The following is a 25,481-nucleotide window of genomic DNA, read 5'->3' as shown; positions in this document are numbered from 1 at the left end:
AGAAAATAAGATCCTAAACATACCTGAAAACTGTTTTTATTGAAAATAATCTGATATTTTTATTTGTTTGTTCATTTTTTATTATTGTCAAGTCAACTAACAGTGTATGCATAGAGTCCAAAGCACAGAAATTATTTTCGTCTGTGAATGGTGCTCAACCCACCCTCTACAGAAAAAAATTCTCTTTCAGGTGTTAATGTGATGCTTGTGGTCATTTGTGACTCATGATCAGCTTTTAACATAACAGAAATGAAATCAGATAGGAATGTTACATTTGTGACTTCTTAAGTGATAAGGGAGGCAATTCTAAGAATGGAAGCTCTTGGGGTGGTCAACAGTGAGTCTTCTCTTGTCAGAAAAGATGGAAAAAGGGGCAAAAGATGATATAATAAGACTTTTTTACATTATTTGAAAGCCAATAATAAATGGAGAAAATGAGGGTGAAATTTGGAGGAAAAAATTGTTTTACAGGGGATTATTGTTTCAGAGAATCGTACAAATATTGTACAATTCTCTCTCAATATCGTACTAATATTGAGAGGGGCATGACATTAATTCATATGCAAGTTTATCGGGACTACGAAACATTATCGTAATAAAGGGAGTTATTGTTGTATTGAATATCGTAGTAGTGAGAGTTCACTGTATATCAAACTAAGAGTGCTCCCTCTTCCAAAGATATAGAAACTAGCATTTTTGAGTTCAACCCAGAAGACTATGACAGTCAGTAATTGTCGTTTAAGGCAAAGGTTTGCCACACGGCAACTTAATGTAATGGTTGGCCTTTAAAAAAATGCATTCATCAAATATGCACCCTATGTACGTTTTATTATTTTTTTTTAAATAATTATTATGAATTATTCCGAATTTATTTTTTTTTAGTTATTATGAATTTTTTATAAACTTCTAAAAATTACCTTATTTTACACTTGTTTCTGAAATAATTTCACATTTTTTTTCATTTTCGAAATGAATCTCGTAATGTCCACCATATTTTGAGAAATGCCTTTCATTATTAATTTTGACAGTTTTCTTAATCGTTTAAAAAAATTTTAATTCTCAAAAAAGTGGTTGCAAGCTTTAAAAAATGGTCACTGTTAAAAATGCTACAACTGGACGTTGACACGAAGCAACATTTTTTAATTTTACCCTATTACATGGTGCGTAGCGTTTTTAATAAGTGCGTAAAGGGGCTTATTTTCGTTTTTTAAATGCTCTTAACGGTGCTTTTTTTAGTAGGATGTTTTTAAAAAGTGCTTAATTTTCTCTTTTCGAAAAGGAGATTTTTTTTCTTTATCATGTCGATTTTCGCTACGTATTATTCAAAAGCGTGCTTTTCATATTGTTCTACTCAACGTTTTCCCAATTCATTGAAGCACAATCCATTTCGGCTTGCCGTCGGTCCATAGTGTATGAAAGTGCCAATAATTTTGCATGTTTAATGAAATACTTGGGAGTCGGCATGTGCATATACTGAGCTGGGTTCTGTGAGATTATTGCTCTCTCATGTGAAACTCCGCTGGAATTAGTACGATATTCTCAATTTCAGGCTTCATTTTTCTCTCTCTGATATGGAACCGAAAAATCTCTTGATCTTTTTATAATGGATAATATAATCAAGAAAAAGAGTTCTTTATCAGAAACTAGTTATTTTATCATGATCATGAAAATTATTTTGCATTTTGTGAATGTATATAGTGCTTAAAAAGAACTTAAAAGGTGCTTATTTTTTGTTGAAAGATTTGGCTACTCACTTTGTATTAGTTAGTAATATAGTTAGCACTTAATTTGTGATACTCCCTGGTTTGTGGTTAGAGAAATGTTTGTGGCACTTTTATATTAAATTATGTGACCAGACAAGAAGCTCTCCCCCCTCTCAAGGTCTTATTGTTGCTTTTTGTTTTTGAGAAAACTTTTGATGATAAAGTATTGCTAGACAGCTAATATCTTACAAAAAGAAGAAAAAAATGAAATTGAAGCTTTTTTGCTTTAGAATGCAAAAAAATTTTGTTTAATGCTTTTTAAAAGTTCAGTGAATATTTTCTCAATAGTGAAATCAATAAAATGTGTTTAATGATTTTGGATAGGCAATTAAATACCATGCATTTGTTTGTGTTTACATTTATAAAAATTCACTTTTTGTAAAATTTAAATTTATAAAAACCTGTGTAAAAAGGATGTTATGATCAAAAATTGTAACACAGAAAAGGTATAATGCAAAACTATTCTCCTAATAGGCTGATTGCAGAATCTTCTTGGTCTATTGGTATTACTTTGCTTAAAGAAATTATTATTAAATTCATTCAATCTACAAAAATATCATTAATTAAAAAATCCATTAAAAATTTATGAAAACTGAACATAATATTTGGAAAATTAACTGTAGACTATATCATAAGAAAGTGATTAAAAAAAATTTTTTTATCTTAGGGTTTGTCAACTTTTAAAAAAAAAATGCGCTTTGTTTTTTATTTCCAGAATATTTTTTCATCCTAGTAAATTTGGTTCTGACAGTAAAACTCGATTTAAGGTAATATGTATTTGTTTTGCATATAACTTGAGAGAATAGCTTAATTGCCTCTGTTATTAATAGAGTAGAGATGGAAACTGAAGATGGAGGATTTTTAGTATTAGAATAGCAGTAAAATTATCAGTTAGTATTAATTAGTTTACATTACAAAATGGTATCGTAACAAGTAATACTTTCATAGAAGTCGGAATCGTAGTCGAGTTGTCGGGGAAAATCCAGATTCAGAGATTTGTTCAAACGTTTCAACAACAGACTCCCCAGCTGTAATCAAATATCTACGAAATCACGCTCAAAACTGAAAGATATATGCCGATACAAGGGTAAAATGTTTCCATTGTTTTGTTTATTGTCCTCGCCGATGGCTTTACGTTATTAGATTCAGCATGTAACACTTTCCCAGAAAGCATGCAACCCTGTGTCGGAATCTTCTTTTTATTGTCATGAAAGTGTTTATGCTAGAAACCTTTTTTCGAATAAAGCAGAAATATTACACTTTCAAACCTTTCATCCTAAAAGGATTAAAAATTATTTTTTAAAGCTTTTTTAAGAAGTATTGTCACTTAGGTTAAATAATCACTTAGGTCCATAATAATGGTTTAGCTGACGTCACACTAGCGATAGGATCAAATTGCATTGTCCGTTAAAATTTGAAGACAAGATGGATTTCAGCTGAGCATACAAGACTTCGCGAAAAGAAACCTTATAATTACCTAGATTTAAGATTATTTTCACCTTGAGACTAGCTTTATTAAATGATTTTTTTTTTCACGCTTGATAACCCTAAGTCAACCTCGATTTAAGGTTTACATATAGAAGGTTGTTCTCCAAGGATTTGGAGTAGGGTAATGTGAGTAGAATAGAGCAGATTGTCACAGATCTAGTTTTTATGGTTAGAAGGTTTACACGTGAACAGTATAAAAAAACATTTTCAGGTTTACATTAAAAGGTTTTTGCCGAGTTAAAATAAACCTTATTTTGCTATCTGGGTTAGAATTTCATCTCGTGAAAATGCAGATAAACAATATCATTTGACCTGGCTGTTTCTCGAGGCATAATAGCCACAATCAAGTAATTTTTTATGCGTTTCAACAGACCGTAGAAAACTATAATAATATATTAATATCTTTTATACCCATTAAAGACCACACCAATTACCAGTAGTACTAATTACCAAAATTAGTTAGCGTCAATAATTTATGGTGATTTGTTTGTTTTCCGTTAAAGAATCACTATATTTTCGCTTTTTAGTACGTAATTCAATTTTATTTATTTCAATGGCAGTTTATTTCAAATTATTTAGCTCTATACAAACACGTTTTAAAATCACAGTTATCAGCAACACGTGGTTTCAGATAACTTTAGGAATATATCAGTGACGTATGCCGATTTGCAAGTCATTCACGATCGCGATTGAGCTTGCTAAACAGAACTAAAAAATCACTTTTCCGCTTCCAAACGTAATAATTAAAAAAAAAAAATTTAAACGATTTTTAGGAGCTATAATTGCTCCTCGTAGTCGATGTTGAAATTTCAGAGCACTAACGGTTCAGAAGTTCTAAGAAATTCGAAACAGCGTTTAGCGATAAAATATTGATTAAACACAAAAGAAAAGGTTTTAATTATTAACTTTATTATTATACAAGACGCAAGCATTTATTAACAAAATATAATTAAGTATTAGAGATGTATGGTGCGGCTTTCAGGAGAACTCCTCCAGACATCGGTCTCGCGTTATCGCGACTACCATGGTTACGAGGAAAAGTCACTTCAAATAGGAGTGTGGTGTGAATAGTTTTGTCTTGATCTCATCCCCATTAGAAATGTGCTCTCGCTTGTTACCATATCAGCAGACAGCCCCAGAATTTTAGTCTGGAGGAGCTCTCCTCAAAGCCGCACTATACCGGGTTCTTCTGCTACCCAGACTGTTTCAAGTTGTCGGTAAAATTTTGAATAAATAACCCGATTCGGTATTATCACATTTATGCAAAACAAGATTTAAAAAAAAAAACACATAATTTTCTATCGAACAAATATTTTAGAAGACATAGTTCTACGAAATTTAATTACCCGCTTATATAAATATTTTAATTTTTAGATACTTTAAATACAATTTAGGAAAAAAATGGAAAAATTTATAAAATGAATTTAGGGATGATTGTTTAGATGTAAAATGATACTTTGTCATATAATGTAGACATCTGCTATTAGTGGCTATTAATTTTTAAGTTTCTTTCATTTCCAACAGTTAACGTTTGCTTCTGTAAAGCGAAAAATATTTGATAAAAATCACGGTAAATTAAATGAAAAATGTTTTAATTATCAGTGTTTAATTTTTAATCAATCTGATAACTACAAACGTAATTTATGTGTCTACTGTAGTAGAATCTCTTAAGTTTTCCGATACTTTGCTAGATACTTCAAACTAGCTCTCAAAACGTACAAAGCAGAAAGAAACAACTTATAAACCAAAAAGAGTTTTTAAAATAATAATAATAACAGAATTTTAAAATAAAAAAAATATGTAAATAGATCTTCCAAATTTTTCTTCGGAAATTATGTCAGAGCTGTGAAGCTATGATGTTCGACTCCAACTCCATTTCTGGGCTTTCCTGAAAAAAAAAATACAATTAAAATTTCTATGAAATCCTAAGTTAGTATTAATATTAAGGAATTGATTATTTCAAATTGACACCAAAATTAAAGGACACTTATATTCAATTTTTTATTATAATACCATAGAAGAAATAAATTTCAAAAAATATATTTCTATAAAATATAAAAATTTATGTAAGATGTTTTATGACAAAAAAAAAAAATTGTTTTGTGAATATTCTTGAACTAGAAAAACTGTTACAAATAATGTATTAAATTCATATGCATTTTTGCTCCAATAAACTTAATTACTTAGCTAAAATTTCTGTCTTGAAATTTATAAATTAAAAGACAGCTTTTTAATCCATCTTTACTTATTAACATAATTTTTCAATACTTACAATGATTTTTGTGTAATTTTTAATATTTCGGTTAAATATAGCTCAATAAAATTCTAATGTGAGAAATTAAGTTTGTGATAGGTAATAATTTAAATAGTTGTGATATTTATAATAATAATATTTTTTTTTTGCATAATTACAACTATTTATGTTTATGTAAATAATTTTCATAAGATCAAATTATTTCTTATTCTTCTTTTAATCTACAGGACTTAACTTTAAATTAACTGGAGTCTTGATAAATTTTTCAAACTCCGTTTTCACAGTCCTGGTTTAAGTTTCTGTTTTTGAAAAGTGTAAGTCAAACCAAGACAGCGAAGGAAGCAGAGTACCAAACATAATAAAAACAGCATTAAAAACACGTTAAAATAATGTTGAAAATAACATTTATATAAAAAATGTTTTTAATAAAAATAATTAAAATAACATTGAAACATGTTGAAATAACATTAACCGTGAGATAAATGAGATAACACGTTGAAATAACTTGTGAGCTCGAGTTAATTCGATCGAGCTAAACAGGCCAAACAGTGCACACTCGAGATAATTCGAGAGGCGTTGTATTTTATGCTGCAATAATTTTTCACACTCGAATATAATCGAGAATTGAAAATAATAATGTGAAAGCTAAGGAAAAAAAATCTTTTATTGATATTTATCATTTACGTAGGATTGTAAGCTATAACACTTATAATAATATAGCCTTTTTCCATGGAACAAAGTACAGTATATCAAAATTGTCCACCAAAGGAAAACACAATATTCTAAAGTGTGTTTTTCTACATAAAAAAAATTGATTTTATTGGCCTGTTTTTTTTTTCTTCAAAAAATCTGTGCGTTAAGGGGTTAAAAAATACATCTTTTATATCAAAATGTTCAAAGGTTTCATTATTTCAAAAATCTGATTTTTTTTCACGTTATATTTATTTTAATTACAGTTTAATTAAGAAAGCGACTTCAAAGTAAATCTTCTTCTGAAGTGAAAAAATTTTTTAAATTTTTTTTTTTAATTTTTACAAAAAAATAAAAAAAATTTTGTAAAAGAAAAAATTGTGATAGTTTATTAAAATTCAGTTTCGTGAAAAGTACTGATTCAAAAGGAACCGAACACTTTAATAACTTTTGATCAAGTAATCGGATTTTCCCGAACTAACGCGGATTTTAATCGTTTAAGAGACAACCTTAAAAATACGCGTCATTTAACAATAAATCACCAGGATGTAAATTCATTAATTGTTGCTCATTATACGTTGCCTGATCAGCATTTTGTGACCGAAGTCAGGAACAACATTAACCGCACCGCACTGCTAGGGCTGAAAACTTATGTATACCAAGACGGAAAAGAGCAAAAACTGGTACGAAAGATCTTTCATTCTAGAAATTTTTTTTCGGGAAAAGTTAAGCTTCTGTAACTACCGAGATATTTTTTACAATCATAGCATATATATATATAAATGTTTTTTTTTTCAAGAAAAAGTAGATATTGTTGAATAGTTTGAAAAAGAGAATAGATTTACTTCCCACAAAAACTATTAAAAACTGACATGGTTTTGCAACCAGCTCTTCTTCTTTTCAGTCTCGCTTTCACCCACGCCACATTGCCAAAGACACCCGTTCATAGGGTGGGCCACATTCACACATCACAGAGGACAACACACAGAGAGAAACATCTATGCCCTGGGCGGGATTCGAACCCGCAGGCATTGGCTTTACAGTCAGGCACGCTAAGCGCTCTACAGCCTGGCCTGCTGTGTTTTTTGCAATCGTATATTGCAGAAACCGGGATAGTCTGGCTGGGCCGATGTCTAAGAGTTCGTGGGTTCGATCCTCGCCTCCCGAAGACTCCCCGTGTATTAAATGGTGACTGATCTATGTTAAATCTGTCGAGTCGCAAAGTCCTCCATGTTCCCAACAAATCAATACCTCAGGGGGTACTGATCCAGGAGTTTCCTTGTCTTTTGGATTGGTTTAAAATTACAAGGCTACGGAGTAAAACATTAGGAGTCGTAAACCCAAAAACTGAGTCAGCTGTTCTACGACGGATATAAAAATATAAAATGAAATTGTATATTGCAGAGCCGTGATGGCTCAGGGGCGCATTCCAATAAAATGAACTGTGTTCGAATCTCAGAAATGGCTGGTCGGTGCGAATTCCGCATTGCACCGACCATAGTGCTGACGTGAAATATCTTCAGTGGTAGACGGATCACAGGTTTTAGTCCCATTGCCGTCAGGCTAACCGTGGGAGGTTCTCGTTGTTTTTCTCTCCTTGTAACGCAAATGCGGGTTAGTTCATTACCTTCTAGAGAGGGATCAAGCCTTACAAAGGGTTACTCTAAACCGTGATGACGTAGTGGAGTTAGACCCAGAGTGAAACCAGTCAGGGTAGCTATTTTCTCCGAATCTGATGAAACGAGCTATTGGCGATATTCTGAAGTATTGTAACTTGTGTATTGGTCATTAACAGCATTCAGTCATTTGGCGAGCATTTTTGATTGGAATTTGTATGCAACGGTGTTCTGATGTCAATGTGCTTCGTAAAATATATATTTATTCAACAAATGTTTTAAATTTCAGCCTTAAATTAATTCTTAGTGTTATGAATAGTGGTATGTAAGTACTGTGTACCTAACTGCTGAGGAAATTATGAAGTTGATGGTACGAAAGCATTAGTTTTTGGATTTCCCAAAAAGGAAGAACTACATAAGAAATGGCTTGCCGCCATACCAAGAGATTTTGAAGTTAGAAAGAATTCCAATGAAAGTAATATTTGTTTTTAATTTTAAAAATCCCTTGCGCAATTTCGTATTTAAATTAGTTATGATTCTCATTTTAGAATTTAGTTATGATTCTTTATTATATTTTTATTTCGAGTAAATTATTTTTAATTGTGGATAAATTTATTTTTATAATTAAGTTGTTCTTAAAAATCATATCGTAATAAATTTTGTGTGGATAAAATAACTATANGAAATATATATATATATATATTAAAATAAATAAAACCATGCATATATATATATGGATGGATAGATAAATGTAAATATGATTTATGTATGTTATGTATTTATATAATAGTTATGAGCAGAAATGTATTATTTTAATTAAAATATGCCGAAAATATTTTTAAAGGAAAAGCATTAACATTCTGCTTTAAATTTGATTATTTAAGAAATAAAATTTTATTCACAAGCTAAAATTAAAAATAAACAGTGAAAATACTGAGAATCAAGGGACAAAAGAAGGTAATTGAAATATGAAATGTGTTGAGTCATTTTCTTAATTTTATTATTATCTTTCTAATAATGTAATTGTAGACTGTTCTTAAATTGAAATAAGTAAGTTACTTATAATTATGAAGGAGTGTAAATAATTAAGGAAAGAGTTATTAATTACTTTTTTAATTATTTTATTTTATAAAAATATTAATTTTTGCATTTATCAAATTTTTACTCAAACTTTAAACATTTTTGCTTGAACGTAATATACTGTAACTGCTTAGGGCAAATTTTTTTTTTATCTGATTATGAAATTTTCCTAAAAACCTATTAATTTTTCATTTACATAACTTGTTTAAAAATAATGAAAAACACATATGAAAGTTGATGTACATTTTATTTATCATTTTTTGAATTTGCTGTTTAATAAAATATTTGCTTAGTCAGTATATACAGTACCTGGCCAAATTATTACACGCACTTTGATATTCTATGTAAAATCTTAATTATCAGGTGATACAATACAGCTTTATTGTCTTTATGTGACTAAAACCGGTTTGCACTTGTTTACGTTCGTGTATCAATGGGTTAAATTAGACGATATATAATAGAAATTTGACGATAGGATAAATTAGACGATATATTATATAAATATAGAATATTTATTATATCAAGCATTATATTAGTATATTATAATAATTAGACCAAATTATTAGACTCGCTGTAGTTATTTAATAATGACATGATTTGCACGAGTTTATATGCAATAATTTTGTATTCAAACATACATGTAATGGGGTTTTTTTCGGGAGATTTTTTATATACTTGTATACTTCCTATTTGTATTTATTTTCAACGTTTTGCGTAACAATGTTAACCAATTGATACAGGAGTGTAAACAAATGCAAACCGGTTTCATCAGAGTAAAAACAATACAACTGTATAGTTATTACCTGATAATTATAATTTGACAGAGAATCTTATAGTGTGTCTAATCATACGGCAGGGAACTGTATATCTCAAAAGTTCTCTTAAATTTAATTTAATCTTTTCCGTTTCTAGCCATATCTGGAACTGTAAATGAGAATCTCAAAACTTTTTAACCTTGTTTTAAAATGTTCAATTTTAAATGACTAATCAGAAAACTGAAGTAAAATCGACTGAAAATTTTATTTTCTATAGAAGTATGCAATTGATTCTGTTAAAATTTCAGATTTTGGTATTTAAAATTCAGATTTTGTCATTTAAAATTAAACAGTTTAGAATATAATAAATGTTTGTGTCCCTTTAATATTCTAAACTTTTTCGACAAAAATTATTGATAAACAAATAAAAAAATTTTCGAGAACATATTTCGATTACATGATTTGACTTACGAGTTTTGTAATTTTTCTGCAGAAAGCTGTTGATTTGCTTTGACTTAATAATCATTTCAGAGATGCGGCAAACTACGCAAAAACTGAAATTATCCTTAGTAGTAAACTTTCGAATTTCTCATCCATTTTATTGAGAAAAAAAAACAAGTCTTTAATTATTTAAGAAAATCTTTTGCAATGCATTATTTTATAATATAGTTTATAATTTTATAACTTTTATTTAAAAAAAAATCACGTTTTTTTAAATTGTTTTATTTAAGCGTTACACTTATTTTAATTTTTCAACCATTTTATTAAAGTAAGACAAGCCTTGAACTGTGTAACAAATACTCTTGCGATGCGTTATTTATTATTTAATAACAGCTCTTAAAAATCACGATTTCTTAACTGTTGTTTTATTTTAAACACCACAACAATTCTTTTAATTTCTCAACCATTTTATTAAGATAAGCGAGCTGCGAATGAACGACGTAACACAGTAACGAACACAGTAATGTACACAGTAACGAACTGTGTAACAAAATCTTTTGCAATGCATTATTTTATACAGTCCTTAAAAAAATCGAGATTCATTAACTGTTGTTTTGTTTATGTATTACACTTATTCAATACCTCTGGGGGTACTGGATTGGAGATCGATCGTTCTCTGATTCAGGTCAAAATTACGATCTGTGGATGAATGAATGGATGTATGAACAGGTCCGCCATATAAACGGGCTGTGACGTGTGTGTGGCTGAAGACGAATTCTTGGCCATAGGTGGCACCACTGAAGAGCAAGAAACGCACCCTCTGCCTTAAATTTGCTCGGTTTCACCAAGCAGGCTTGCTAGTGTGGAAAGTGGGCTTAGAAACAACAACTTCTTTTAATTTTTGAACCTTTTAATTAAAATAAAACAATCCTGTAATTATGTTTTAAAATCTCTCCCAATGCTTTTTTGCATACAAATCTTAAAAGAAGAAGAAAAAACATAAACTGATTGAATAAAAATTTGCACTTTTTGCAATTTCCCAACAGTTTTATTCCCATAAAAAAGCCTTTAAATATGTAAGAAAACCCCTTTCAATATCTCAACGCTATTTGCGTTTTCATTAACAACAATTTTTTAAATTTTTTAACCATTTTATTGAGATAAACGAGCTGCGTAACACAGTAACGAACACAGTAATGAACACACTAACAAAACTGTGTAACAAAATCTTTTGCAATGCATTATTTTATACAGTTCTTAATAAAAATCGCGATTCATTAACTGTTGTTTTGTTTAAGTATCACACTTCTGTTAATTTCTGAACTATTTCATTAAAATAAAACCTGTGTTTCAAAATTTGTAGTAATGCATTATTATATATACATCTCTTTAAAAAAATCGTAAACTGATCGAATAAAAAAATTGCACTTTTTGCAATTTCCCAACGGTTTTATTCACATAAAACAAGCCTTTAAATATGTAAGAAAACCTCTTTCAATATCTCAACGCTATTTGCGTTTTCAATACAATATTTAAATATTGAATCAGTCGCCTCAAAATTGAAGAACAGAAAAAACTTTTTTTCCCGTCAGCGCAAAATGAATAGGAAAAAAAAAATCAACTTCCAATATTAGGCTTCCCCCATCATTTTTATTGATACGAAAACAATAGATTGAAAAGAGGGGGGAAAGTGGGAGCATTGGGTGGATAATCCTTTATGTAGCTACCCGGATGATGGAATCATGGGATGGGTGCAAGGCATGATGGGAGCTTTTCCCAATCCAATATGGCAGCTTGCCATATGACGACTTTTTCGATCACCGAAACCATGTGCTTGTGGTGTTCCAAAACAAGGATCAACAAAACATGACGTATGTCTTAAGAATGTATCTTATAAGATATAATTTTGGAACAATGAGTATATTTTATAGTATTTGATACTCATTTAACAGCATGAAGAAGTATTTTTACAGTATATTTACTATAAATAAGCATTCTAGGGTGCAAAAAGATGACGTGAATATCAATTCAAAAGGTAAAAATTACTATTTTAAAAATGAAATTTTCAATAAGTGTTAACTTACAGCGAAGATAATATATTAAATGGCGCGCAATGGATTTTCGTGAATTGATAATATAAACATTAAATTAAATCTAGTTTAAATGTAGAATGTTTCTAGAAATAAAAAGAAATATTAATTTGTGCAGGCTTCATGTCTACTTGTATTAGAGAGTAGCTTTTTAAAGGTGTTTACATATGAAGTAAAGAGATGCATATAAATGCATATTTTTTTAAAAAAACTTTCAATAATATTACTTTTTTAATTGCAATATTGTTGAAGGGCAAACTTTTCTGTATACAAAAGGCATAACTACAGTAATAAATGATAGTAAAATATAAAACACTATTCTCAAACTTTTATTGTTTATAGATAATATTTTTTGCATAATAAAAAAAATTTAACCATATCTTTAAAGTTTAGTTTATGTTATGTTTATGTTTTTATCATACTATTAGTAATGATAAAAATTACACTAGTTTTAGTTTTCATAAAATAAATGTACATTTGATATAAGAGATTAATTCAAACAGCTGAGTTGTTCTATTATTAGTAATAAACTTAACATTGTAACATTAAAACAAACACTAGATACTCATAAACTGCATTATAATGCTACATATAAACTACAAGATAATGGTGCGTAGCGTTTTTAAAAAGTGCTTAAAGGTGCTTATTTCCGATTTTTGTTTTTTAAAAGCCCTTAAAGGGGCTTTTTTCATTGGGTGTTTATAAAAAGTGCTTCATTTTCCATTTTCGAAAAGATTTTTTTCTTTACCATGTCTATTTTCGCCACGTATTATGCAAAAATGTGCTTTTCGCATTGTTCTATTCCATGTTTTTACCACATTCAACGACAATTCATTTCGGCTTATCGTCTGTCGGTAGCATATAATCGCTACCGCGCTAATCGTTTTACATGTTTGATTAAATACTTGCGAGGCCGCATGTGAGTCTACTGAGCTGGGTTCGATGTGATTCTTGCTTTCTCATGTGCAACTCTGCTGTATTTTGCAAGATATTCTCAATTTCAGGATTCATTTTCCACCCTCTGATATCGAACCAAAAAAATCTCTTGATATATTTACAATAGCTTATAAAATAAATTAAAAAGAGTTATTTGTCAGAAACTAGTTATTTTATTATAATCATGTAAAGTCTTTGAAAATTATTTTGCATTTTATTAATGTATATAGTGCTTAAAAATATTTTTGAGTACTTAAAAAGTACTTAAAATGTGCTTATTTTTTGTTGAAAGATTTGGCTACACGCTCCGTAATATGTTAATCTTTTGTAATAAAACTACTACTAGATAATATTATAAAATGACATAAAATTTGTATACACTTTTTTGGATCATTTCCTAATAAATATCGATCAAATATAGAGAGTTAAAAACCAAGCTTGGGAAATCAGTTCAAGCATTTTAACACTGAAATATTTTATTTTTTTATAATTAAAAAAAAATACAAAGCATGTAAAATTGTAAGTAATGGTTTCCGGAAATAATATTAATTATTTAGAAAAATCTTAACCGTAGTTTTAAAAAACTTAATATATTCACGAAAACAGATTAATTTAATAGTTATAAATATTTGATTTTCTAGTTATGAATATTTTTTAGTTAATAGTTATAAAAATTTTTCTATAAATTAAAAGGAAAACTTAGCAAATTATGTAAAAATTATTTAAAACATTCGTCTCAAAAATATTAAAAACGTTTAATTTATGTATTTATATATATTTATCTAACTTATAATTTTGAGGAATTTAGTTATTGCTTTGCAGTACTTATAATTAGTGTAAATACCATAACAAAGTAACATTTGAAATTTTTTGCTTTTAATAATTGATATTTCTAAATTTTTTCAACCTAGTAATAGATTTTTTTTACATCTGTATATGCATTTTGTTAATTTAAATAATTTTTAAACATCAAATAAAAAATTTTTTTTTCATAGAATAATTTTTTTTTTAGTAGTAACATTTTTTAGTATAAATCTTTATATTATTTTGCCCTTAAAAGAATGATGTACTACTTTATAAAAATGAGAAAGAAAAATTATCAACAATAGTTCAATTTGCATATTATAAATATATATTTATTTACTGCAATTTAATTACTTCAGTAACTTTTTTCGAAAAAAAAATCGTCGTACTCAGATTTGAGTTTCTTATTAAATCAATAATTTAAAAATAGCAAAAACAACACTAATGTTTATTTCAATGCAATGTTTGGAAAAAATGGTTTTAAAGTGTTAAGTTGCGGCTGTAAGGAGATTCGTAAAAATTTACTCTAATTATTTGCATAATATTTGCATAATATTTAGGAAAACACTGTTTTGGAAGAGATAAAATCAGTGAAAATTAATGAACACCAGATATCAACACTATCCATACAAACATTTAAAAAAATAATAATTATGGTTGAATTGAAAACAAAAATAAACAGAAAAAAACCACTACTGTTGACATGAAAGTAAACAATATATATACAATCGGACTTCTATTCAACGAACTTGCATTTAGCGAATTTCTCAATTTTGCGATTTTTTTTCGAGGAACTAAGAACATTTTGGAAATTTCATCGTAAAATAATTTCCAAATAACGAAGTGAATTTTCTATTTAACGATTTTTTCTTTGAAATCCACTTTTCTTATTTCCCAAAACATTTCAGAACATTTCAAACTTGTTAACGCATTTCATGGGGGGAATTGATTTTCAAAGCCACTTAAATTTAAAAAAAAGTAGTAAAATTTTTTTCCCTTTTTGTTTACATTTCAAAGGAAAAATTCAGTTAAAACTAACGGATTTAATCAGTAGTAATTAAAATTATGAACACGTGTGGTAATGTATATTTAAAATTACTTTTATAATACATGCAGCTATAATTTTATACATAAATTTAGCTTTCTTTTAGTTGAAAATGTATGTAGCATGATAATGTAACACTGGATAATGTTTTGCTCTATTTTTGCTATCCATGCAGATTTCTTTCCTGGTTAAGATAGATAAAATAAATAGTTGATACCAGTTTACAAGATAAAGGTTTATCAATTGTTATTTTAATTATATTCAGTGTTTATGAATTTAAAATCTGTTTTGTGCTGTTTAAGTTTTTCAAAAGGTGATTTTCTATTTAACGAATTTTCCATACAACGAACTTATTATCGTGATTTAGTGACTTCGTTAAATAGAGGTCCGACATATATATAATGTATGAATGTATGTATGTTGAAATAATAATTTAATAATTCCTGTAACTTTATCTTGCAATGCCCTTTCGTTTATAAAATTTAAAAGCAATGAAAACTTAAAATAATTTATGTTTAAAAAATAAAGTCTGCAAGCTTAGGATGCAAAGCCCTGTCACTAATAAAATTTTTCATTGATAAAATTTAAAAAAAAGCAGCAATTAAAAAAAATAGTTTAAAAAACTTTTGCTGTAAACTTAGGATGCAATATTAACTAAATTTGTAATTAATGAAATTAAAAAGAAATGTAGACTTAAATTTAATGCATGAAGAAAAAAGAAATCCTTTAATTAGAAATGTCTCTAAAAAAAAAGGTAATTATTGGAACAATTATAGAGAGAGTTTGATGCTTTCGTTTTGCTTTGCACATGTAGTTTGCTGCCCTAGTAAAAGTGGTTTCTCTACTTGAAGCCTTAGTGTGAGGTGAAACTAAATTATAGGGTTTCAAGCACCTTCAAGCACCATAGGGTAAACTAGTTGTGCTCATAAACAGTTTAATCAAATACGAATGAAATATTTGTGATAAATTAAGTTTATGGATTTATTTCTCAATTTTCCATTTATGACACCATTTAGAATCGTATATAAATAATATTGATATTTATAAAATTGGTAGTTTATAGGAAATTTTAAAACTGATTTTGTTTTCTTGTTATTTGCAAAACGCAGTTTAAAAAAATCATAAAATATTGACCTTAAAATGTAAGAGACTACATTACATTTCATAAAAAAAAATATTTGCTGTATGCAATATATAAATTTATATTACAATTTTGTACAATTGTTTAGATTTAGGAAACATGAATACAGTCTGACCTCTGTTTAACGAAGTCGCTAAATCTCGATAATAAGTTCGTTGTATGGAAAATTCGTTAAATGGAAAATCACCTTTTTAAATACTTTAACAACATAAAACAGGTTTTGAATTCATAAACACTAGATATAATTAAAATAACAATTGATACAACTTTATCTTGTAAACTAGTATCAAATATTTATTTTATCTATCTTATCCACAAAGGAAATCTGCATGGAAAGCAAGAATAGAGCAAAACATTATCCAGTGTTACATTATCATGCTACATACGTTTTCAACTAAAAAAAAGCTAAATTTATGTATAAACTTATAGCTGCATTTATTATAAAAGTAATTTTAAACATTCATTACCACATGCGTCCATAAGTTTAATTAATACTGATAAAATCCGTTAGTTTTAACTGAGTTTTTCCTTTGAAATGGAAACAAAATGGGAAAAAGATTTTACTGCTTTCTTATAAAGTAAAGTGGCTTCGAAAATCAATTCAAGGTCATTTCCCCCATAAAATGCGTTATCAAGTTTGAAATGTTCTGAAATATTTAGGAAAATAGGGAAAAAGTGGTTTTCAAAGAAAAGTTCGTTAAATAGAAATTCACTTCGCTATTTGGAAGTTATTTTCCAAGAAATTTTCAAAATGTTCTTGGTTCCTCGAAAAAAATTGCTAAATAGAGAAATTCGCTAATTGAAAGCTCGTTAAATAGAAGTCCGACTGTATTTAATTACGATAATAAATTTGCTTTACATTATACATTCATTATTATTTTTATTTGTTGATGAAAAGACTTTCGAAAAAATTGAAGAATTTTACAAAAGTTAATTTTAAAAAAACTATTCAGACTATCAAGTTTAAAATTTCTAATAAAATGATTTTTAAATTTTTTATTATTTTTGTGCATTTTTAAAGTTGGAGTTAAATGGTGCTATAATTTCAATATATTTAAAAATTACACTAGTTACATTAAACAAACCTTACTATTGCTTATATATGCATACATATAACTTAAAATAAATATTGAATGAACAATTTAAGAAGAATATTACAATAGCGTCTAATCGTTATGATTTTTGTAATTACAGCTACTTATTTTCTAGCATAAGCGTAGTTATTAATTAGCATTATTTTTCAAAAATTGAATCAATTGGAAAAGATGAAATGCATTTATTAAGTATTAATTTTATTTTTAAGCAATTTTCTTGTCTTTAAAACATTTTTTTATTGATTAGTTGATAATTTAAGGGTAATGCTTAAAAAAATTTTGCGATTATCCATATATTTATACTCAACAAATCAGAATGAATTTGCGCAACAAATGATTTTTAAAATAGGATATGAACATCACTAAAATCATATAATTTTGATCAAAAAGTTTTACAAATGACAAAATATTACATAATTAGTGCTGCCATCTATTTATTTTATCTAAAAATAAATATATTCGTAGTTTCTAAACTAATCAATAGATGGCACTTTTTGTCTAATTTTTCTACTTCCTGATTCTCAACGTAGAGAATTCCATAAAATTGTACAGAATTAATCAATAGTCCAATTTTATTTTGGTTGAAAATTAATTGCAATAGTTTTAGGTTTTGAAAAACTGAATATTTTTTTTCTTCTCTGAAACATAAATAGACTTAAATTTACAACTTAATTAAGCTCAAAGCATTTTATACTTAAGATTTTTTCTTTTTGCCAAAAATTAAATTTATAAAAATTTATTAGATTTTTAGCATTAATGTTAATGCATCATGCATATCTAAATTTACAGCCTAATTAAGCTCAAAGTATTTTTTTTTATAAAATACAAGCGATAAAAATTCAAATGTGTAAAAACATTCATAACATTCTTTTAAACATACGGATTTAAATATACAGACTAATTAAGTTCAAGGAATTTTTTTATTAAAAGGCTATATGCAATTAATTATTTTTATTTCTAATTAAAAGAAAAATAACGAAATTTTTTCCTATAAATATGCGGATTAAAATCTACTAGACTAATTGAACAAAAAGCATGTTTTATGTTTTTTTCAGCAAATAACAATAAAAAAAATTTTCTATTAAACATTTATTTTGAAAGTTGTTTTAAAATAAGAGCTAAGCAAATAAATTAGCTTTGATTAATTAATAAATTATATATTGAAAAGTATTTATTGACATTTTTAAATCATTTTTTATTTAAAAAAAATTATAAAAAATGCTTTCTTAAACTATTATTAGGTAAACTATAAAATATATTAGATACAATTATGTTAATTTTAGGTGCTTCCTATCCTTGACCAATAAAAGGGCATTTAATCATTTTATTAAAATTTATTATGTTTTTGTGCGAGATAAGTCTCGTCCCCACGTTTTAACATATAAAAACATATTATTTCTGCATGATGCATTTTATTTAGACTTAATTTTTTAATAATTTACCTACGCTACATGTTTATGACATATAATATAATGATTTACAATATTATATCCTACATTTCTGTAAAATTATTATAAAATCTCTATATTTGTTGGGTGTCTCAATGATTTAGTTAAAATATAAATTTTAATTTAAATGGGACTAAAGTTTATTCTGAAATTAAATGGAGCGAGAAAGTAGTACTAAAAAGAAGACATTTTGTTTGAGATATCCCTCAATGATTTTTTAAAAAAAAGTTACTGCTGCCGTTGTTTTCACTATTATATCAGGAAATTTTTACTGCACACGTTTTTTACTCTCACAGCACAATAACTACTTAATAATGAATTACAATTAATATTAATAATTGTACAATATAATTACTAACAATAATGATAATTAATAACAATAATAGTTAATAACAATAAAATTGATAATGATATTTATTGTTAATAATAATTAATTACCATATAATTAATAATATAGTTATTAATAATATAATTAATAATTTTACGATAAAATAATATTAATAATTAAAAAAATGTTAAGAAATATTATGTTATGAAAGTTTTGGGGATACTTTGTGTATTGATGAGTGTTTTCTTGCCGCGTAATTTAATTATCGAAAACAATAAAACTATGAGTAATAAAATTAAATGTTTTTGGTGCCAAGCACTCTTATGTCTTAAGATGAGTAATAGTTCTTACTCTGTTTAAATTTCTATCTAGTTTCGGAGTAAATAAATTGTAAAGTTGCGCTTTTTTACGGAAAAATATCAATTTACTCCAATATATCCTCCGATAAACGCCACAACATTTCAAATCATGGGTTGCAAAAACTGTCTCCATTGATGTTTGACGTCGAATTGGTGTTCAGATCCTTCCTATATACGTGTTTCAAGACGTCACAAAATACTTTTCCTTCTTCAGTATTCATATTTATATTAGAATCACCGTCAAGACAGTAATTATACTTTAATAATATAAAGAATGTAAAAATACTTTAAATTGTTATTATGTAAATGCATTAAAAATGCCTGCTGGTGAAAAGAAGAAAAAAAGAATTCTAAAAAAATTATCAACCAGCAGCGGTCGCCATAGCAACGCATTCAATAACGACGCATGCGCACTGTTTACAATTACTCTTGAAAGCAGTTGAAAATTGTGATGACTTCCAAATAAGGCGCGCACGTCATCAAGCCCAAAATAACACTCATTTTGCCAATGGGTAAAAATGTGCTAGCAGTTACAAGTGATGACGAACGATAGTGAGCAGGAGGCTCATATCTGAGAAAAAAAAATAGAATAAAAAAACTATAAAGTTATATATATGAGCAAGACTAGCAAGCGAAGCGATATGAAATGAAATCATAAGCAGTTCCAGGAGGCTAATTTACAATCCATCAGCCTTTAAAGGCTAGCTCTTTTCTTTAAAGATTTTCCTCTTGGCTTTAATGGATCCCAATTATAATACAACCCTTAATTTCCTTTAAAATTTGTTACCTGAGCTAAATAAATGTCTAGAATCAAGTTTTTTTTATTTAAAATGAATCTAAACTAAAGAGTGGGTTTGTTGAAAGTCGCTGCATTGAGAAATCTCTTTCGGGAGTTGGTCAGTAAATTGTGAGTTTGGTTTTAGTTTTGTTAGAGTTTGCTAGTAATTCTTAAAATAAAACATGCAGATTTATGAATATTAATTTCCAAACCATTCAGAGTACTATTTAAGTCAATGTTTGTTCGTTAAAAATTAAATTAACTGTAGGTTTCTAAAAAAGAATATTAGGATTTTGCTATATTATTATTTATACGGCTGTTATTAAACAAAATTAGAATTATTTTAGTTAAAGTTGCTATTTAAGTTAAAATTTATTCTTTAAAAAATTAAATTAACTGTAGGTTTCTTAAAAAAAGAATCATAAGATTATGCTAAACTATTACTCATCGGCTATTATTAAAAAAGTAGAATTATTTGACGAACGTTGAAAATACAATAGATTAAAAACAAATATAAAATGTTCAAAGAATATATTGCTGTTTTTTACTCTTTCATTTGTTTTCATTATCGTTTCGGACAAACATGTGGGAGCAAAAGTTTGATCTTACAAATATCACGTGACTAATTTTGATCAGATATAACTTTTTCGATTAGCAAATAAAGGTACATTAAATTAAATTTGTTTAAGAAGCTTTTAACTTTACTTATATTTTTACAGAATAAGAAGTGTATTAGTAATTAAGGAAGAAAGAACAGATATTTGTAGCATACTTTAGGAATTAGCTTTTATGAATATTTTATGAATTCTGATTCATATCGCAAATGAATTTTATGATTTAAAGTTATAAAAATTGCAACAAGCTTTGGATATTTCTGAATAATTTTTTTTTTTTTAATTTTATCAATTCTCGTAAACTTGATGCACTATCGTTTACGAACCGAAAAAGCAATATAACAAAAAATTAATGAGTACAACTTGATATCTGATATTAAAGCGTAAATAAAATGAAATAAAAATGTTTTAAAATCTTTAATAAAATGTACTGTAATGACCGTATTCACTATATTATTTCTAATTCTTGTCGAAAATGAAGTAAAAAACTTGCCCATTAGGAATTGTATGTTCATATTTAAGGGGAAAGAACGAAAAAAAGCCAATGATCAATTGGATCACCACAGAAAATATCGAAACACGTTTGATTGCCGGATATCACGAGAAATTGAAAAATGTAGTAAGTAGTGGTAAAAAAAAACATCTCCCAATTTTATCAGGCAATCAAACAAATTTTTATGTCTTAAACTTACTACTCAGGAGTTACTTAAGACGCTTTTATTCTTCCAACAAACTCTACTGTTGAAGAAAGTGGGAAAATTCAAAATACGATTTTATTCCTTTTTATTTAATTTTCAAAAAATAAACTGATGTTGGACATTTTTCTCTATTTGGCAGTAGTTTTCAAATACAAGGCCATCATCCTATCACATTTTGAGATATAATAAGACTCACAGTAAATCCGATTTTTCATTATTTTTTTTCTGATAAAATTATTCCCATATAATTTCTGCCATGAGCATATTTTGAAAAGCAGTTTGGTATTTTACATTTATCTGTTTTTTAGACTTATGATAAATATCCTCGCTTTCCAGTAATTTACGTTAATTTTTTTTTAACTTTATTAAAATCACTTCTTATTTGTTTAAACTGTAATAAAATTAAATTTTTAAAAAAAATAATCTAAAAACAGATATGAAGTTTAAAAAAACTTAGTCAAAACCATGAATCGCATCCTTTCATTGCTTAACATTTTTGAGAAGAAAATTATAAAAAAATAATTTCCAAGAGAAACAATTCTTCATTAAAATTTCTTTAATTTTCAAATTCAATTTAAAAAAATTGTGTTTGCCGAAAGGCGATCACAGGTTACCCATTGGCATAAACTCACGAACTTAATGAATAGCAAAATTAAAAGTGAAAAAAATAATTCTAAAAAAATTATCAAGCAGTAGCGGTCGCCATAGCAACTCATGCAATGACGACGCATGCGCACTGTTTACTATTACTCTTGATCACAGTTGAAAAGTGTGATGACGTCTTATTTTTTTCAATTTTATATCCGTCTTTGAACAACCGACCCAATTTTTTGGGTTTACGACTACTAACGTTCTACTCCTTAGCCTTGTTATTTTGAACCCAATCCAGAAAACAAGGGAACTTCAAGATCTAGTATTGGGAGAAATTTGCCTTCGTGGAGGACTTTGATGGAGCTAACCCGCATTTGCGTTACATAGAGAGGAAGACCACTAGAACCTCCCACAGTTAGCCGAAGGCAAGGGGACTCTAACCCATGATCCGTCTACCACTCAGGATATTTCGTGTCAGCACTGTGGTCGGTGCAAACCGGATGCGGAATTCGTTTCGACTGGGACTCGAACCTGGTTTGCCTCATTGGAAGGCGAATGCTCTATCCCCTGAGCCATCGCGGCTCTGATGACGCCTTATTAAAGATATAGTGCTGAAGATATAGTGCTATTAAAGATATAGTGTGCCTCTTATTTCTTATAAGAGATATAGCGCTATCGAAGACAGCCTATCATCACAAATTTGTTTAATACAAGAAAAACCATAAACCGAAAATTTATCCTAAATTTTAAGATGACGAGGAAAGAGACCTTTTAACAGTTTCTCCATTCAGTTTTCCTCAAAAGTGGTTCTGCGTATTTCAGTATCGTTTTTTTTCCTTTCCTCTTTCAATTAGTCAATTTCATCAAAGTGTAGAATTTTTTGACAGGCCTCCAAAAAATGTATATTAACAGTGGTGTTTATGAAATACCTTGTATATTAAGATACGTATATATATCGCCTTTAAAAAACACATGAAATGTTCCATTCAAAGAGACATGGTAAAAAATTAATATTAAGCTGCAATTTAATGAATTTGAAAAACAAATTTTAAAGCACAATTTTAATTAATTAAATCGTTATATAAAAGCTACAAAAAGTAATTTAAAAACATCTTTACGAATGAAAAGTTTATTAAATGAACATCAGTGGCTAAACTTTCAATAACTGAGGAAGGAAACTGTTTGCAAACACACGTGACATATCGAAGATAACTTATTTCAAGGCAATATTTATGCACAAATGTTTACGCACAATCGACCATCAAATGCTTTTTAATCAGGAAGGTTTAGTGTTTTAAAATGTTACTTAACATGTTCTTTCATTGATTACTTTACATATAATGTTCACTATCGTGAAAAACATCAAAATTATTTTTTTTTGGCTAATGAAACTAGGAGGTGTTTCTAATAATCCTTTTCAATTCCTCCCAGTTTCTTCCGGCAAGCCAACAGGTTTTAGCCTATTTAAAGTTTCACATTTATTAGCAGTGATGTGTTTTATTTCGATAGTGTTTTTTTTATATTTTAATATTTATTTACGACCCCTAATTATATGTCTTTGTTAAAATTTATGACAAGAATTTTGAAAATATACATTAGGAGCGATCATTGCGAAGTATCCTGCCGCGGAAAACAACTCATTTTCGATAGCTTTGTATGTCTTTTTTTCATAGTTTCCGGCAATGATTCTAAAAAGTATAATACAAATTGTAATAGAAATAATCTAAATATTAAGAGCGATCACTACGAAGCACCGGAGAACTGAAATCAACTCAATTTCGATTGGTTTGTTTAAATTTAATTTGGATCCTTAAATGAATAAATTTGTTCTGTTCTTAATTTTAGTTAATTTTAGCTTCTTAATTTCTTAAAACTATTTAACTTGTTTTAGTTTTTTTAATTTTTACTTATTTTGAAATTTATTTTTTCTTAATTTATTAAATTTATTTCAACGTAGTTTAAATTTAATAAAAAACTAAATAGTGAAAATTTATTGACAGGGCCTTCAATTTCTCATTTTTTTTGTGTTAAAATGTTTTAAATAAATAAAACTCTAGAAAAACATGTTAATAAACCATTTTAGTTTATTATTTGTTTTAATTCGTTCTTTTTGTATTGTTTGCGTTAATTTAATAAAATAAAAATTTGAGTTATTTTTTAGATAGTTTAAAGAAGCAAACAATCAGGACATTAATTTTAGAGCTATATAAATGTTGACAAAAATAAAAATAAAAAGTAAAAATAAAATAAAATAAAAATAAAAAGTTGGCATTTTTGAAGATAATATAATAGTTTTATATATTTCTTTTTTTTTCAGGTTTCGTAATTTCTTGAAGATCCATCTACAGCAAGAACAAAAAACTTGAAATTGATAAATTTATTACACCCATAGACTATACGATATTTTGGTATTTTTTAAATAAAATATATACTTTAGTGCTTCAACAGAATTCAGAAGAATATAACAAATCCGTAAAAGAAAATCGCTGACACGAAAAAAAATGACATAAACTTTTTCTTCAAAATGCAAATATGAGAAAATTTTACGTGAATTAAACATGAAAATAATTATTATCATCAAAATTTTAAATTTATCCTTACCGAAATAATAATTTTATCCAAGAAGCATGTGTTGCCATACCAATAAAAACAACGTCAAAGCCAGAAATCCAGATTAGGTTCAGGCAAAACGGAGAAACGATGTCCGGTCTGACGCGGAACGCTTATGTCCTGTCCGGGAGTCAGCCACACCGGACTGTGGGGACAAATCGAAATGCTCAAGGCCAAGAGCTTTGACAACGGGCCCCAATAGGGCCGATGTGGGACCTATCATTGGAGGAGAGAGGGCCATGCGCGCTGGAGTCCGGCAGCAGCGCGAGATGTGATCATCTTCCAGGAATCCGGCAGTGGAGAAATCCGGAACGGCACGTACAATTGTGCACCTCAAGATTCCCGTATTACAGTCGTGATCAAGAGGAGGTTTTTGGCGTCAAAAAAAGTGCGAGGGGGTGCTTGGAACGATTTGATGAACGTCAATGTGATCAGAAAGTACATCAAGACAGGAGGAACACCCCGGATCGATTTGGAGTTGAGTTATATCAGTTTCAAGAAGCACGCTTCAATGCAGCTCTACAGGTGGGTCTTTATTTTTTTTCCGTTTTGGAGCTATTTTTATCACTGGTTTTAAAATCATTCGTTTCGGATTAATCCGATTCTTAATGTTCTTTCCTTTAATGTATTCTCTTTTATTTTTGAAATTTTATTTGTGGTTAGAGGGTTTAAAAAAATATTGATGAATTATGTTTTAATTTTAATATATAAACTACGACTCTGATTCAAAATAGTAGAATAATTCATTTTTCTCATTCGTTGAAGAGAAAACACTTTATTTATAATATGGTGCGTAGTGTTTTCAAAAAGTGTTTAGAGGTGCTTTTTTTCATTTTCCCTTTTCCAAAATGAGATTTT

The 25,481-nt window shown here is 28.0% G+C and overlaps 1 protein-coding gene and 1 long non-coding RNA gene across 2 annotated transcripts in view; one reads left to right on the top strand and one right to left on the bottom strand.

Annotated features, from left to right (window-relative positions):
- LOC139426714 (uncharacterized) overlaps positions 1-24,754 on the bottom strand; it is a 31,979-nt gene extending 7,225 nt beyond the window's left edge. Inside the window, exon 1 of the long non-coding RNA XR_011637935.1 lies at positions 24,615-24,754. This is a non-coding gene — a long non-coding RNA (uncharacterized lncRNA). The remainder of the gene's footprint in view (positions 1-24,614) is intronic.
- An 8-nt stretch (positions 24,755-24,762) lies between these two features.
- LOC107454139 (whirlin protein dyschronic) overlaps positions 24,763-25,481 on the top strand; it is a 370,134-nt gene continuing 369,415 nt past the window's right edge. The window contains exon 1 of the mRNA XM_021146525.3: positions 24,763-25,148. Coding sequence (XP_021002184.2) covers positions 24,831-25,148 — 318 coding nt within the window. The 5' untranslated portion in view covers positions 24,763-24,830. The remainder of the gene's footprint in view (positions 25,149-25,481) is intronic.

This window comes from Parasteatoda tepidariorum, chromosome 1 (genome assembly GCF_043381705.1).
Source record: "Parasteatoda tepidariorum isolate YZ-2023 chromosome 1, CAS_Ptep_4.0, whole genome shotgun sequence".
NCBI classification, from domain to species: domain Eukaryota; kingdom Metazoa; phylum Arthropoda; class Arachnida; order Araneae; family Theridiidae; genus Parasteatoda; species Parasteatoda tepidariorum.
Note: the sequence above shows the minus strand (reverse complement) of the source record. Positions and strands in the feature narration are given on the sequence as shown.